Source organism: Peromyscus maniculatus, chromosome 2 (assembly GCF_049852395.1).
Source record: "Peromyscus maniculatus bairdii isolate BWxNUB_F1_BW_parent chromosome 2, HU_Pman_BW_mat_3.1, whole genome shotgun sequence".
In the NCBI taxonomy this organism is placed as follows: domain Eukaryota; kingdom Metazoa; phylum Chordata; class Mammalia; order Rodentia; family Cricetidae; genus Peromyscus; species Peromyscus maniculatus.
The window spans coordinates 149250323-149267277 of NC_134853.1; the positions used below are offsets into that span (position 1 = coordinate 149250323).

A 16955-nucleotide genomic window follows, 5' to 3' on the forward strand; every position below is an offset into this window, starting at 1 on the left:
AGCTGCTCAGCTGTTGGCCCTGACGTTTTCGACATGGTTGCTGTCATCATCGTGGCCTGAGGGTGACTGAGTGGGTGCTGTGGGGGAGCACCTGGCTGCCAGGTGCATGGTACTTCCCTGAGTACTTCTGCCACCCCCACACCCTTCCATCACGGTGATGTGATCACCGCTTTTTACAGGTGAGGCGGAGGAAGCCATTTTTCTAGGTTCCTCAGGTAGTAGTTGAATCGGGATTCAGATTGTGGTTGTGGGCTCCTGAATCTGGGGGCTCCTGAAGCTGGGGGTTCCTGAAGCTGGGGGCTCCTGAATCTGGGGCTCCTGAATCTGGGGCTCCTGAATCTGGGGGCTCCTGAATCTGGGGCTCCTGAATCTGGGGGCTCCTGAATCTGGGGGCTCGTAAAGCTGGCCAGGCTCCAGGGCCAGGCTTAGGCTGGTGAGGGTCATCGTGGGAGAGAGACACCAGGAGACAGCAGCCTGGCCTATGCATGTGCGCACGTGCACAGGGAGCCAGGCTGAAAGGAGAAATGGAGAGTCTGGAGAGCCACAGAGCACCCTGCCATCAGCCTCACAGGGGCCCTGGGGCTGTGGAGTCGCCGCCGGAGCCCTGCGGTCCCTCTCAGGCCCCAACCAGCCCCAGAGGATACAGGCCCCGGCCCTTCCTTCAGAGAGGGGGCCTGGCCGGAAGGGGGAACAATAGCAGCAGGCTGAGGAGCCCAGGCCAGAAGCAGGTGTAGCCGCCCTATGTGGGACCTGCCCTTGCCAGACTCAGGGCCACCCCGCCACACCCTCGTGAAGCAGCTGTGCCCCAGCCCTCCCCCCCCCCCCCCCCCCCGGGCCAGCTCCCACAGCCCAGCTTCTTTCCCGCAGCCCCCCGGCTCCTCTCCCCGTCCAGTGGGGTGCTGCACTCTGCTGGTCACTGGGTTGGGTCGGGGATACCTGCCCATACTCTGCAGGTTTGCTCATGGACTGGCTTCCGGGTGAAGGGACCCACTTCTTCTGCCTTTTGTGTGGGGAGAGAGCCAGGCTTAGCCGGCCCCAGACCACTCCTGCTCCTGGACAGGAATCGACCAAGGATTGTTCTAAGACAGCTGGAGAGGAAGTCATGGGGACAGGATGGGGACAGGATGGGGACGGGATGTGGCCGTTCTGACAACAGCAATGTGAGGCCCAGTAATGGGAAGTACAGAGTCTGAGTCAGGTCTAGATTTTAATTCTTCTTCCACCATGTATTAACTGTGTGGCCTTGAGAAAGTCCAGTAACCTCTCTGGGCCTGTTGACCACCCTGTAAACTGTCCCTTCTTTGTGGGGACAGCGCTATGCAGAGGGCACCGAGGACTACGCATGGTGAATGCTGGCCCCACCTGGTGGAAGTGTGGTGGAGGTTTGTGTGTATGGCTTCCTGGGAGTAGTTGGTCCTAACCCCAGGTCGTACCACCCTTTCTGCAGACCCCGACTCCAGAGTCCCTTCTGACCACGGTCCAGGATGAGCCAGAGGTGCCAGTGACTGGGGGGCCCAGCGGGGACTTTGAGCTGCAAGAGGAGACCACACAACCCGACACGGCCAATGAAGTGGTGGCTGTGGGAGGGGCCGCGGCCAGGCCCTCACCTCCACCGGGGACACTGCCCAAGGGTGCCCGCCCGGGCCCTGGCCTCCACGACAACGCCATCGACTCAGGCAGCTCGGCCGCCCAGCTCCCTCAGAAGAGCATCCTGGAGCGGAAGGAGGTGCTCGTAGGTGAGGCCAGGCTCCAGGCCTGGGGCAGGGCAGGGTGTGGGTTCCTGGGAAGGGAGAGCAGGGGCTTTACCCCGGAACCTCTCCTCCCATTCCCCTCTCTCCATCTCCCTCCTCCCCAGGGGAGTCTGTTCTCTCTCTCTCTGTGTCTCTCTCTCTCTCTGTCTCTGTCTCTGTCTCTGTCTCTGTCTCTCTCTCTCTCTCTCTCTCTCTCTCTCTCTCTCTCTCTAACTTTCCTTAAATCCTTGCCGCTGACTTTGAATCCCTGCTTTTTGGGGTCACCCTGATTGACCCCGTGGGACTTTTTTTTTGCCCAGGTGCTAACCTCTGACCTGTCTTTTGGCTTGACCTTTGACCCAGCCTGACCCAAGGCCTTGATTCAAGGCTTACCCTGGTGGGACCTCCTAGCTCCTCATGGAGACCGAGGGAGCTGGTCTGGCAGTGTGGGGGGAGGGGCCTTCCTTCCTGATGGTGGTAGGGTTATCCTCTGACAGCCCATGGTGTTTGACACTGACGAGGACCAGGGCACCTGCCTCCCTCCTAGGGACAGTGTGACCAGTGGAAAGGAGTGGGTAATAGTGGGTGGCACCAGTACTGTCCTCTCTGCCTCCAGACCCGGGGTCCCTAGCCTGCTCGGCTCACATCCTCTCCCCCTCTGCTGCCTCTGGGCTTTGACCTCTGTCTTTTTCTCCACAGCCGTGATCGTGGGTGGGGTGGTGGGCGCCCTCTTCGCCGCCTTCCTGGTCACACTGCTCATCTACCGCATGAAGAAGAAGGACGAGGGCAGTTACACACTGGAGGAGCCCAAGCAGGCGAGCGTCACGTACCAGAAGCCTGACAAGCAGGAGGAGTTTTATGCTTAGCGGAGCCACGGTGCCTCCTGCAGCCAACTTGCCCAGTCCCTGGCCCCAACAAACAGCCCAGGCCTGGGCCTGGGCAGGAGCCTGGCCCTGCTTCCTTCTGCCCAGGCTGCTAGCATAAGACAGACGGTCCTGAGAAACAGGGGCGCTGCCATCTGCCCCAGACTGTGCCCTTATGAGGCTCTTCTCTAGCCCCACTCCCTCCAGCCTGGGGCCTCAGGATCTTGTGTCCCATGGACAAGAGGAAGGAAACCCCAGGTTGCTGGGAGAAACAGGGGCAGGGCCAGGGCCAAGATGGCCCACAGTGCTTGCTGATGGCTTCTTCTTGCTACAGAGGCCACTGTGCTGGCTTCCTCGACCAACACATGGCACATCTGGCCTCCCCCCCCCCCAATCAAAATCATCCAGATGCTGCAGCCTTGAGCTGCTGTCCCAAGGCCTTTCTGGGCGGGAGGGTGTCCTCTGTCACCAGCCTGAGCTCGTTCTGGGGTCACTGTCCCCTCCCCTCTGCCCAATGCACACGTCCCCAGGCTGTACCTCCTTCTGCATTGCCTCCCAGGGAAAGGGCTTCCTCAGTGCACAGGGCAGCCAGTGGTGAGGGAGGCCACTCTGTGCCCCTCTTTAGAGGGGATGCCACATAGCCTCTGTCAACCACGGCTCTACATCCTGCAACATCCGCGTTCACACAGAAGACAAGAACATACCCAGTCTTGATCACCCAGCCAGTGAAACATCACACACATGCACCTCCTTCACACAGTGCTGAGACACCCCCGATACTTCTGCCTTGCCGGCCACTGTCATCATCACCAGTGGTGACCATGCCACCTCCCTCCCACTCTACTTCTTTACACACATACTTTGGTCCTGCACCCGGCTCCTCTAACCATCCGGGTCACCGAGGAAGGCAGGGCCAAGTTGTAGGCATCAGCCCATATTGGGTCCCCCAGAGTCACCCTATTCCACCCGGTCCCCACCACGACACCTACACCAGCCACACTGACGCTGATCCCAGCTGATGTCAGACTCAATCCCACACAGATGCAGCCTCCCTCGCTACTGTGGCTCACAGAGAGGGAGGTTTGGGGCTAGCCTCCACCAGCCACATCCGAAGGAAGAAGGCTTGATGCCCCAAGCCAGGCTGCAGGCTGGGAAGGGAGCTGTGTGGTTGTCCCTGGTTTCTGTGTATCCCCTTTCTGCTCTGAGCCAGGAGCTGTCTCTGCCTCCCAGGACACACGTTTCCAAAGTGCCTGTGAGGGTATGCCTCTGCCCAGGCCCTCTGTGTCCCCTGCCCTGGCCTGGCGAGGCCAACCTCAGGCCTACTCACCCTGGGTCCTCTGTGGACACAACTGACCAGGCAACTTGACAGTTCTGGCTACAGCTGGATCGACCCACAGCCTAGCTCATCCCCATGCCGTAGGGCCCTGAGAGCAGTTGATGAGGACAGGGGCATCACAGGCCCCAAGTCTACCTTCCTGTCTTCGTTACCCTTAGAAGCGGGGTTGTTTCAGAGGTATTTTAAATGTTGGGAATCACCATTCTCTTTTGGGGAAGGGAGGTGTGCCACGAGAGCGCTTAGCACCAGAGGGGTGGGGCTTAGGTTATGCTTGGCCGGCCCCTCCCCCCCCCAGCTCTCACACATGTCCCAGGTTCAGTCAAGTGACCACCTGTTATTTCTGTTTCATTTTTAAGATTCCTCGACAGCAGACTTGGGCAGAGTGAGGACCCCCATCTGGGTAATGGAGGCAGGGTCTAGGCAATCAGCACCGCTTGTCTTTTCGGGGTGGGAGGTATCCTACTGTCAGGCTCTGTTGCTCTGTCTTCCAGATCCCATGACTCCCTTAATGGGGCTTAGAGTTCTGTTGGGGAGCCAGTTGGCTCAGACTTTGAGGAGGGGGAAGGAATGAGAGGGGTCCTCGGCCCATGAGACCTGAAGGAGGCAGCTTGGCCAAGGTCTTCCCTGAAGCAGGAGAGCTGGGTAGAGAGCAGAGGAGAGCCAGTGGCCCAGCCCCTACCCTCTACTCCCTGGTGGGCTGCTGCTGTCTTGGGGACTGGAGCTTTGGTGGGGAGGCTTGGGAGCTGGGGGAGGCAGCCTCCAGGTGCTCAGCCCACAGGGACAGCAGGACCAAGGCGGGAGAGCCCAGCTTCTGCGATAGAGCCCACTTCTCACATCTCAGGGTGGCTCTGGCCTTGGGGCTGTGGATTTGGCCTCCAGGCGCTGGCACTTTTCTGTAGCCTCAGCATTTGAGAGAAGAGGCTGTGGGGCCTTGTGTATGGGGCCCAGGCCCCAAGGCCAATGTCTAGGCTTTGTGCCCGTGAAATTTGACCTGAAGGTTAAGGGTGTGAGCGGCCCAGATGCACTGGGCCAGCCTGATGAGGCCAGGACGATTTAAGAGAGCTCAGTTCAAAGGGTGAACTGCGGCTCTTCCTAGTGCAATGTGGGTGCGGGTTCCCCAGCCTGCCCCGGAAACAGTGCGGTACGTGCAGAGCCTGTCCACACGGGTCCAGAGACGCCTCCGTGCTCCTGGGAAGGTGTTCAGGACGCCAGCCTGCCTGGAAGCATAGTGCATTTTGAAAGAGAGGAGTGTGATGTGTCTTGGACTTCTCCAGGCCCTGGTTTCCCAAGAGAGCAAGTCATGCCGGGGCCAGAGAGCTGCAGAGCTAGGCTTCGTCTCTCTTGAGGGGCCAGACTAGGGACTCTATGTGCAAGATTGATCACCTTTGGTTGTCAGAGGCACGTGGGTGATGGCCAGGCCTGGCTGGGCAGACCTGCAGCAGAGCTTAGGATGCTGGGGCCAGTCCCCCTGGGCTTGGCTTAGCCGTCCACCAGGCCTCCAGGCCGGGGCTCCCACGGAGAGCAGAGCCAACATTGCTTTGGGGGCAGGGATGGCTGCCTAGGCTGTCCTGGCTTTCCCCTAGGATGTGCCTCCCCAGCCTTGGTGACTGTAAATAGAAGCCCACACTGTACAGATTTACAGAGAGGCCCAAACTGGGCCCTGGAGTCACCATCTGAGGGGCTGATGGCCTGGCCGCCCCCCCCCAGGTGCCCACTGGGCGCTTGGGTGTGCCTGGCCCCAGCGTGGTGAATGCATGTAAATACTTTTCGTAGACAGTGTGGCTCCAGAGAGCCCCCTGAGACAGTGCCCCCCCCACCCCACTGGTTTATCCTCTCTCCTGTACAGAGCCCTCTCAGCCCTCGGGCAACCAGGAATGGGGTTTCCTCTCCTCCCCAGGCCCCTCCTACCCTTCCTTTCCCTATAACCTGTTTATTAACCATCCCTGTCCTGAGTTCATGGCCAAAACTTAAATAAGAAACGGAGAAGAGACAGTTGGATAAAGATACCAAGGCCCGGTCCACCCCCCCAACGGGTGCTCACCCACGCCTGCCTTGGGAAGGCTGCGGCTTGCTCTGTTTTGTTTTCTGTTTGTTTCGTTCTGTTTTGTTTTTTAACATTTCCCTGTGCTGTGCCCATTTATAAGAGGAAATAAAATTAAGCTGAAAAGATGCTGTGTGGTCCACATGTGGGATGACTAACGGCTCGCTTGGGAGGGACAGCCATGTTCACCTTGTGCCCGAGCCACTGTCCCTTTGGGGAGATGGAGAATGACCCAGGGGCAATGGATTAGCGTTCTGCTGGGAGCCTTGAGGTGACAGCTGTGGTTGGTTGAATGCAGAGCAAACAGTGGTTAGTGTGGTTGGGTGGGGGGGGTCACAGTTCACCCCCAGGGGGAGACTCCAACTTCAGGCCGCAAAGAGAATCTTGGACTATAGGATGTGGAAACTGGAGGCACGCACAAGACTGTGTTTGGGGCCTGGTATGCTCATTCTTGTGTCCAAGTGGTGGCATTTCCCAGCCTCGGGCTCTGGGCAAGCCCTTCTGCCTTCTGAGTCCATTTCCCGAGCCACAGAGTGGGATGATCACGTGTCCCGGTGGAGTAGGGAAGGGCTCCCCCAAAGAGCTCAGCACAGGGCTCCCCACGGCTAGCCTGCTCATGATGCTTTTGAAGACGGTGTAGAAAGAGCGGGGACCAGGAGACGCCATGTTTCTGTGGCCTGGCTGGCCAGACACAGAGCTGGATAAGGCCTCTTCTCTGCTGGGCACACGAGCCAGGAAGCTTGGTGCCAGGCCCTCTGCCTGTGCCCAGGCTCTTCCCGTTTCAGTGGAAGCTGCTGGGCTGTCGCGGTGCCCACTGCTCATGTTCCGCTGGGGACGTACACAGGGCGGCGTTGCCCCGAGGCAGGGGATAGATGGTAGGCACGGGTGCCTCATCACAGTCTGCCCTTCTCCAGGGGAGCCGCCTCATGGCTTGGGAGTTTTTCCTCAGGAGATGGGATACCATCTCGGTCGGGTAGGTTGGAGCCTAAGGCCTGAGGTCTGGCCCTCTCCCATGCCTTCTCTCTCTTTGCTTTCACTAAAGGTTCTCAAAATATCTGTTCCGCACCTGGCTTGTGCTTGGAACTGCGAGCCAAGAGGCCACCAGGATAAGATGGCCTGGTGGATAAAGCACTCACCACTCAAATGCAAGGACCTGAGTTCAGATCCCAAGAACTCATATAAAGCCAGGTGTGGTAGCTCTTATGTGTCATCTCTACACTCATACGGTGGAATGTGCCGTGGAAATGGAAGTCTCTGGATGCTTGCAGGCCAGCTAGCCTGGTATACTCAGCCGTAAACAAGACCCCCTCCCAAGCAAGACTGAGGCAAGGACACACACACACACACACACACACACACACACACACACACACACACACACACACACACACGGCCACCAGGACAGACCTACTCTGACCTTCAGAGGGCCTGCTGAGGAGACGAGCCATAACCAGTGCCTGACTGTGGTGCCACCAGCCAGGCAGACTTTTCTCCACAGCTGCCACCCCTACCCGCCGCCCCGCCAGCTCTCCTCACTGCTCGGTCATTCTGAGGCGGCTCCCCAGGGCCCAGGGCCTCACTGGGGGGACTTCAGGTGGTTTGTTTCCAGGAGCCTCCATCGACATAGCTATAAAGTCTGACCGGACCTGCCACTGGAGGTGCTGACAGAGCATTGGGCAGGCTGGACAGCGAGCAGCCTGCTGGGCCACAAGGGGCTGGTTTCTGAAAATACAAAGCCAAGGCCATGGGGCTGTTCATCCAGGAAGCTTCTGGAAAACAAAGTTGTCCTGGTTTTAAGTTTCTTGAGCCTAGTGCCTCCCCATGCACCATTTCCCTCCCCCTCCCCCTCCCCCTCCCACCCCCCAACCCTGCTGGATTTGAACATTCATTTATCCTCAGCTTGGTGGGCTAGCAAGCTCAGTCTCAGAGCAACTGTGTGTGCCTGGGCATGCCGTCTTCCTGCTCTGAGCCCAGGGTCCCTGTATGTGCACAAAAAGGTCTGGGCTTGGGCACCACGGTGAAGATTCACGGATGTAGTCTTCTAAAGTAGTTGACTGGAGTCTGGGCCTGTGGCCAGGGGCAATGGGACTTGAATCGCACTCTGCAAGTGTCCGGCTTTTCGCAGATCCAGCTCTGCCGTGACTGGCTATGTGACATGCGCGAGCCCCTTCAGCTCCAGGGGTCAGTTGTCTCCCCTGTAAAGTGGAGACTGTAGAGGTTGTCTGGTGTGCACAGTGCTTAAACCATGTTAGGTCTGGAGAAGACATCAGACAGGTGGGGGCTATTATTAGTGTTGCTGTTATTGTGGCGGTGATAATGATGGTGATGATGGTGATGATGATAGTGATGCTGCTGCTGCTGATGGTGATATGATGGCGATGATTTGATAGTCTTTAGGCAGTCCAGGCTGGTCTTGAACCTGTGGCAATCCTCCTTCCTCAGCTTCCCAAGTGATGAGATCACCGGAGTCTACCACTATTCCTAGCTACGCCTGGCATACTATTTGCTGAATGAATAATCGATCCTGAACCTGGGCAGGGGTCAAATGACTAATGTTTACTGTGGTGCAGACCCTCACTTGGGCCCATGAGAGCCAAGGTTCATCTGGAGCCCCGCCCACTCTTAGGCCTCACAGTGGGCCAAGCATTGTAAGGAGCTGGGGCCTCCCCTCTGGGCCTCTGGATGAGTAGCAAAGCTGGAGGAGAAGGAAGAAGAATGGTTATTTGTTTCTGTTAAGTCCAAGAGGTCACAGGGGCCAGCCTGAGCCTCCTTGGGAACAGAGTGTACTCAGCTTCCGGAGGCCACCCACCTTGTTTCTGCTGGGCTGAGGGTGGGCTGCAGGCCATTAGAGGGTCTAGACTGCTTGTTGTCTCTCTCTGGAAGGAAAGAGGCTGGGCCCACTGCGAGAGTGGAGGAACTGGGTTAAGGATGGTGAAGGGGACCAACAGGCAAAGGTGCCTGGGCAGGCTCCCAGTTACAGCTGTCTCCACTCCAGTCTGCACTGACCTTGCAGCATGCATTTGCAGATGGAGAAACCGAGGCTCCAAGAGCAGGAATGCGAAGCCCTTCAGCTGTGAGACGGAGGAGGGGACCCATGCCCATGCTTAGTTCCTTCCAGCAGACTACCCCCCCCACGCCCACATCTCCTCCCTCTCTCTACTGACAGCCAACTGTGTGAGTGTGGGCATGCCACCAAGCATCTCTGAGCCTCAGTTAGTGGCTTCCGAGCCACAGAAGCAGTAGGTGTGATCGAAAGGCTGAAAAAACACAGCATGTGACAACACACGGAGGCTCTCCCCTTGTCAGTGCTCACCCACAGGCTCGTCTGCTTAGCTCTCACACAGAATTATCAGCCCCACCCTGCAGATGAGATCGGCCTCATCGGCAAAACCCAAGCTATGAAACGTTCTACCAGATTATCCACTTTCCTCAATAACTCATGTCTAAAAAAAGAAAATTAAACTCAGAATATATATACAAATATATGTACATCTACATATTTATTAAAATAAAATCGGGGGTCTGGGTGATATCTCAGTCAGTAAAGGGCTTGTCTTACAAGGATGAGGGTCTGAGTTTAGCCCCCTGAACCCAGATAAGAGGCCGGGCAAAGTGGGGTGCACTTGTAATCCCAGTGCTAGGGAGGCCGACGCAGGTTAATCTCTAGGGCTCACTAGCTAGACAGTCTGGCCTGATTGGTGAACTCCAGGCCAATGAAAGATCCTGTCTCAAAGGAGGTAGACAGCATTTCTGGGGATGGACACTCCCCTCCCCTTCCCTTCCCTCCCCTCCCCTCTCTTCTCCTCCCCTCCCCTCTCCTCTCCTCCCCTCACCTCCCTTCCCTTCCCTCCCCTCCCCTCCCCTCCCCTCCCCTCTCTTCTCCTCCCCTCCCTTCCCTTTCCTCCTTCCCTCTCTCCCTCTCTCTGTACCAGGTTTTTTCTTTTTGGGCCACCAACCAGCTCCCAAACCATGACACAGAGACTTATTATTAGTTATGAATGTTAGGCCTAGCTTAGGCTCATTTCTGGCTAGCTCTTTTAACTTAAGTTAACCTGTTTCTCTTTATCTGCCTTCTGCCATGGGGCTTTTTACTTTTCTTTCCTTTTGTATATCTAACTTTCACTGTTTCTTGTGTCTGCCCACTGGCAGCTACCTGGCTTCTAGCCTCAGGCATCTCCCTTGTTCTCTCCTCCTCCTCCTCCTTCTCCTTCTGAGCCTAGATTTCCCCTCCTATTTATTCTCTCTGTCCACCAGCCCCACCTGTCCCTGTCCTGCCTAGCTATTGGTCGTTCAGCTTTTTACTAGACCAATCAGATGCTTTGGACAGGCAACATGAAACAGATGCGACACATCTTTACACAGTTAAAGTAGTATTCTGCAGCATAAACAAATGTAGCACATCTCTGCCCAGTTAAAGTAATATTCCACAACACCCCTCCCGCCTGTCTTTCTTGGTGTGTGCATGAATGCATGCATGTGTGCTTGCCAGTGCATTGGTGTGTGGAAGCCGGAGGTTGGTGTCAGGTGTCTTCCTCTATCACTCTCCCTCATTAGTTAACATTTTTATGGATTATTTATTGTGTGCATTTGTGTGTTTGTGGGAGTGCACATGTTCCATGAAGCACATGTAAAAGGTTCAGGACAACTTGTGTGTAGATGTAACTAACCGTCTTATTAAATAAGAAACACAGAAACAATGTAAAAGAGAAAGCCGAGAGGTCAGAGCTCAGAGCTAAAATCTCACCCTTCCGCCTGCGGTGTCCCAGCTTCCCGAAAAGAGACCTATTTCCTGTCTGTTCGTCTATTTATAGTATTTTGTTCTGCCTTCTCATTGGTTGTAAACCCAAACACGTGACTGCCTCGTCACTGTCTGAATGTACAGCCCCCTAGGTCTTAAAGGCATATGTCTCCAATGCTGGCTGTATCCCTGAACACACAGAGATCTATGGGATTAAAGGCGTGTGCCACCACCGCCACACTCTTGCTATGGCTCTAATAGCTCTGACCCCCGGGCAACTTTATTTATTAACATACATTCAAAATCACATTTCAGTACAATTAGATTACCACCACACTTGTGAAAGCTGATTCTCTTCTTCTACTACATGGGTACTGGGGATTGAACTTGGGTTGTCAAGCTTGGCAACAGGAGCCCTTACCTACTGAGTCATCTTGTGTACATTACTTCTTTAATTTATTATTATTATTTTTAGATCTATTTATGTATTTTATGTATATGAGTGCTCTATTTGCATGTATGCCTACATTGCTGCGGGCCGCAGAAATATCATAAGAACTCAGCTGGTTATGGCAAAGTCACTACCTGGAGGAATCAGGGAATTCCTCCAGAGGAAGCCAAATCCCAAGGAGTTTTTGGTGTTACTTGGCTTGTTATATATCAGTTGTATTCTGTTATGAAAATCATGTGTGCCTTCATAGTTTTCCCAATTGATTTTTCCCTAAGAAGGGCTAACAATGTGGACTGATCACTCTCTAGACATACACATTCCAGGCATTTGGAGAACAGCCTCAGGAAAGGCTTTCTCTGGAATCAGATATCTCCCCTAGCCACTTTCAAGGACTAAAGGAGACATCACCCAGGTGGTCACCCAATTTCCAAGGATTAACAGTGATAACAACCCACAGGCAAGTCTCCTGACTTAAGGTAAATTCCACAAGGGGACACCGCCTAGGTCAGGTAGACATTAAGTAATAGCTTTACACAATTTAGCTCAGACCCCTCCTTTCTTACAGCCTTACTAACTTTATAGACCTCTAACTACTTACCTAACCACTTCTAGGAATATTTAGATAACCTTCTGTGCTAACTGCTATGCTCAGCCAGAACCCCAGTTCAAGCCTCCCTGTAATTATCATCATTGGCAGCATCCGGCCAGGTCCATCCCCAGATGGAGGAAAGTACCTTATCAGAGATACCTCCATACTTTCTAAGAATAGACTTAAACATCCAGGCTACCTGTTTGAGAAGGCCTGGCGGATGTGCCAATTAAGCCTTACTTCCTCCTTTCCCAAACCTTACATCCAGTTCCAGATCTCCCTTTGACTATCACCAGAGGCATCTAGCTGTACACAGGTTGCCTAGCACTGAGCACACTTTCCCCTACCCTGCAGAAAAATGGCAGATAGCTTGGACAGATAGGAGCTACAGGAAAAAAGAAGACAGTTTTATTCTCTCCCATTGGCCTAGCAACTTACAGATTTTTAACATTTTCTACCAACCACGTTTAAGATCATAGTTGAACACATAAGAGCCCTCTTCTTAGATATTACCTGATTTAGCCTTTAGTTAATTCATTTCCCCATTGGTCACTTCCCTTTGGGGTTGCAAGTGATAATTAACGGTTATTGCCTCCCTGTGTGATTCTTAGCACCCCTCCATTTGACCCTGGAAGCCTGGCTTTGCACTGCTAAGGGAATACTGCTTGTAAGTGTATATATACTAGGACTTCCAGGGCACGAGAGGACAGAGAAGAGAAAAGAGAACTAGATGGGTAAGAACTTGAGAGGAACAAACTGAGATGGGGAAGAAGTAGATTGAAGGACTACAAGAGAGTACTAGAGGAACGAGATGGAAGAGGAGGAAGAGCCAGATGAGGAAGAACAAGATGAGGTAGAATGGGAAGAGGAGAGAGGAGACGGGAGAGGAGATGATATGGGAAGGAACAAGATGGATGAGAACCTAGAAGGAGCAGAACTAGATGAAGGAATTAAGATAGAACCTAGAGGGGATTGCAGACAAGTGTAGAGAGAAATCAGACTAAAGATGACCTAAATATGAGAGCAGAATATAAGCTTATAACTGTCACAGAATAATAAAGTATATGGACTAAGGAGTTTCGTGTACATAGATTCATTTCTTCTCATTAAAGATTAATTATCAGCTGGTTGTAGATTCTTCCCGGACCCTGGGAGGGGACTATCAAGGGGCTGGACCCCCATAGTCCTCGATACTACTTGACAGAAGAGGGCATCAGATTCCATTAGACATGGTCATGAGCCACCATGTGGTTGCTGGGAATTTAACTCAAGACCTCTGGAAGAGCAGCCAGTGTTCTTAACCACTGAGCTCTCTCTCCAGCCCCCTTCTTTATTTTTTAAGACAGTCTATCTATCTATCTATCTATCTATCTATCTATCTATCTATCTATCTATCTATCTATCTATCTATCTATCTATCTACCTACCTACCTACCTACCTACCTACCTACCTACCTACCTACCTACCTACCTATCTATCTATCTATCTATCTATCTATCTATCTATCTATCTATCTATCTATCTATCTATCTATTCATCCATCTATCATATATGTATGTATCGTATACTATCTACCTACCTACCTACCTACCTACCTATCTATCTATCTATCTATCTATCTATCTATCTATCTATCTATCCATCCATCCATTCATCCATCCATCTATCATATATGTATGTATCGTCTATCTATCTATCTATCATCTATCTTTTTTCTGTCTGTCTCCCTCTCTCATTGAACCTGGGACCCACCATTTCAGTTAGACTGGCTGGTCACTGAACTCTGGAGATATGCCTGTCTCTGCTCTCTGCTCACCCTCAGTGCTGGGGTTACAGATGTAAACTTTCATGCTTGGCTTTTTGTGTGAGTTCTGGGGATCCAAACTCAGGTCCTTATGCTTGTGCAGACACTGAACCATCTTTCTAGCCTTACATTCATAAAAACATATATGTTTCTTTATTATCTATATCTATACCTATACCTATATCTATACCTATATCTATATCATCTGTATCTATATCTATATCATCTATATCTATACCTATATCTATATCTTATAGTACTAGGTCTTGAACCTAGAGCCTTAGGCAAACATGCTACCAGCTGAGCTACATCTCAGCCCTATGTATGTATTTTAACTTGTCCACAAGAGAGTTCTGCTTTTTAACAAAGAACAAATTCATTCCCAGGGACCAAGGGGAACTGGAGGGGGTCCTGTCCCTTTAGAGACAGAGCTGCTTACCCTCTGTCCCTGACGTCACCTCCCAGTGTCATACTGTCATCAACTTCATACCACCCGTTTCCAGTTGGTCGGCACCTCCATGGCCCCATTCTCTTTCCATGTAAGAAAAGCAACCCTCGAGCTAGTCTCTGATGGTGGTGAATCTGCACAGATGCTCACAGACAGCCATGGCTTCAGAGACTGCTTCCACAGAATAATGAGAAGGATCCTTCCTGAGGCCGAGCCTCCCCAGGTTCCTGGGATCATGACACTGTCTTGGTGCCTAGGTTCCTGGGAACTCCTGACCCAGCTTCTGGGACGATGACACCGTCTTTGAAGGGTGTGTAATTCGTCTCTTTCCCTCAGCCCATTGCCAAGGGCCTGCCAGGTTTAGAGTCCCATCATGCCTTGCTGTAAATATTGCTGCTGACCCTCACCAGCCAGACATGATGTAAGAAGGGAGCACAGGCCAGTAGACACAGGTCCTTCCTGGTTGTCCAAGGGGGTGGGGGTGGGGTCATTTCATATCCCTAGCTTTGGCTTCTTCCCCTGTAAAGTAGCACGGTGCCTCTTGCCAGGCATGGTTCAGGCATCTGTTAGTGTCAGGCAATTAGAACAGTGCCTCTGGCGTATGTTAGATGTTAGATGAGTTTTTCTTCTTTCTTTCTCTCTCTTTCTTTCTCTTTTCTTTCTTTCTCTCTCTCTCTCTTTCTTTCTCTTTTCTTTCTTTCTTTCTTTCTTTCTTTCTTTCTTTCTTTCTTTCTTTCTTTCTTTCTTTCTTTCTTTCTTTCTTTCTTTCCACAGTTCTCTATGCTAGTCTTACATTACTATGAAGCCTAGACTGGCCTCAAACTTGAAGCAGTCCCCCTGTCTCAGTCTCCTACCTGCTGGCATGACAGATGTGCACTACCATGCCTCGCTCTCTTTTTATTTTTCAGTTTGAGACAGGATCTTACTAAGTTGCCCAGGCTGACCTTGAACTTGTGATCCTCCTGCTTCAGCCTCTGGAGGAGCTGGGATGATAGACCTGTGCCAACACACCCAACTTGGTTGGGTTTTGAAGGCTGTTCAGGAGTTTTCTATGAAAGGAAGAGAGACAGGATTGTGTAAAGCGCTTCAGCATGTGTGAAGATGGACAAAGTCAGAGTCAAATTCCAGAGTGGCTGGAATTTGAGGTTTACTGGGGAACCTAAGGAATGCCATGCCGATGGGCTTGGAGTTCATAAGCTGCCTTGTGTGTGTGCCCGAGTGCGTGCATGCTTTCTGTACAGCCCACAGGGAAATAAGAGGCTGGGCTGCTAATTCCCCACATAGACTGTTAGAGTCTTTGGACAGTGATCATCAGTGCCTCTCCCCTGTTGTTTCTCAAAAACTTTTTTTTTTTTTTTTTGGTTTTTTGAGACAGGGTTTCTCTGTGTAGTTTTACGCCTTTCCTGGGACTTGCTTTGTAAACCAGGCTGGCCTCGAACTCACAGAGATCTGCCTGTCTCTGCCTCCTGAGTGTTGGGATTAAAGGCGTGTGCCACCACTGCCCAGCTCAAAAACACTTTTAGAAGTGGGCGTGCAGGTGGTATTTCGGCAATTCTTCTGTGTAAAAGACTCAGGTGTCCCAGGTCGTGCCCCCTGGTGCTGTCCACGGTGACCACACATGCTCCAGGCATTAGGACCATGCAACCCCAGTGGGCTCCCTGGTGGCAGCCTAGGGTGTGAGCTGGGATATGTGTGTATGTGCACGTGCGCGTTCGTGCGTGCGTGCGTGCGTGCGTGCCTGCGTGTGTGCGTGTGTGCGTTCGTGTGTGTGTGTGTGTGTGTGTGTGTGCGCGTGCATGCACATGAACACACACACACACACACACACACACACACACACGTATGCACAAGTGTGCAGGCATGCCTCTTGGGATCAGGACAGGGTCTCCACTGCCACAGCCTCAGAAGGATCATCTAGAGCCTGTGTTGTAGGAAGGCAGGTCTGTGCTTCATCTGGCCAAGACTTCGTGCATGGACCAAAGGCAGGAATTGAAGCCAGACAAAAAGACAAAGGCCTGGTACAGGAATTGGAGAAGGTGCTTGCTTTTGTTTTTCTTTTCTTTTCTTTTTTTTTTTTTTTAGATAGGGTTTCACTCTGTGGCCCAAGATGGCTCAGCCTCCAGGGTACCATACTAAGATTACAGGTCTCTCCCATGCCCAGGCCCTGTGAGAAGTTTTGAACATGACATTGAGCATGACGGAGCTGGGCGTGGTGGTACATACCTGTAACCCAGAATTCAGGAGGGCGAGGCAGAACAATCCCAAGTTCCAGGTCCCTCATTGCAAGAATAAACCTGGAAAGGAGAAGCTGAAGTCTGAGTCACACCCAGGCACCAGAAGCCACCCAGAAGGGAGGGAGGGGCCGAACATGCAGACATGCCTTCTTAGAGGAGGAGGGACCTGAGCTGGCTTTGAAGGGCTCATAAAGGGATGCGGGTCAGAAGGAGAGGAGCCTGGGCAGAGGTGACAGGTGGGGACAGCTGTGGCAGAGCAGGGTGTGGGAATCCCTGCCTTTCTGTCTCCCTTTCCTCCGTGCCTCCTCTCTGAGGCTCTTCTGGGTGGGTGGAGTCTGGGTGTCTCTGGCTAAGGGAGTGGCTGGGCTGGACATAGCTTGGCTAGGCCCTTCCATTGTGTGTGAGGCCTGGGCAGGAGCCAGGGACAGCTCCACAGGGCCCCTTGTCACCCACCAGATACTCTGGTGGCCTCCAGTTCTTACTAGCTCTAAACTCAAGGCCATGTCATGGAGACAAATTTTTCTCCCTGGGCCTGGCTGTGATGTCACAGTTGAAGGAGCGGGAGAGGCAGGGGTGAATGGTGGTGGCCTTCTAGGCTGGCTGAGGGCTGATAAATTACCTCTTGCCCTCAAGGCTCAGCAATTACCAGCCCATTAAATCTTTTAACCCTGGGAAGCAGGGACGGCTGGAGCCTCTGGCCCCAGAGAATCCAGAGTAATG

General features: G+C 52.8%; 1 protein-coding gene and 1 long non-coding RNA gene across 9 annotated transcripts in view; one reads left to right on the plus strand and one right to left on the minus strand.

The window, feature by feature from the left end:
- The window catches only part of Sdc3 (syndecan 3), a 32068-nt gene extending 25969 nt beyond the window's left edge, over window positions 1-6099 (plus strand). For all 8 annotated transcript variants that reach the window (XM_076565242.1, XM_076565246.1, XM_076565248.1 and 5 more), the window contains 2 exons: window positions 1448-1736; window positions 2430-6099. In XM_076565242.1, the coding sequence (XP_076421357.1) occupies window positions 1448-1736; window positions 2430-2596 (456 nt within the window). In that variant the 3' untranslated portion in view covers window positions 2597-6099. The remainder of the gene's footprint in view (window positions 1-1447; window positions 1737-2429) is intronic.
- Window positions 6100-12364: 6265 nt separating this feature from the next.
- On the minus strand, window positions 12365-16730 carry LOC121827652 (uncharacterized). The gene is made up of 3 exons (XR_006069970.2): window positions 16689-16730; window positions 16225-16295; window positions 12365-15050 (listed from the first exon to the last, which is right to left on the minus strand). It is a non-coding gene; the product is annotated as an uncharacterized LOC121827652 (long non-coding RNA).
- Window positions 16731-16955: the final 225 nt, after the last annotated feature.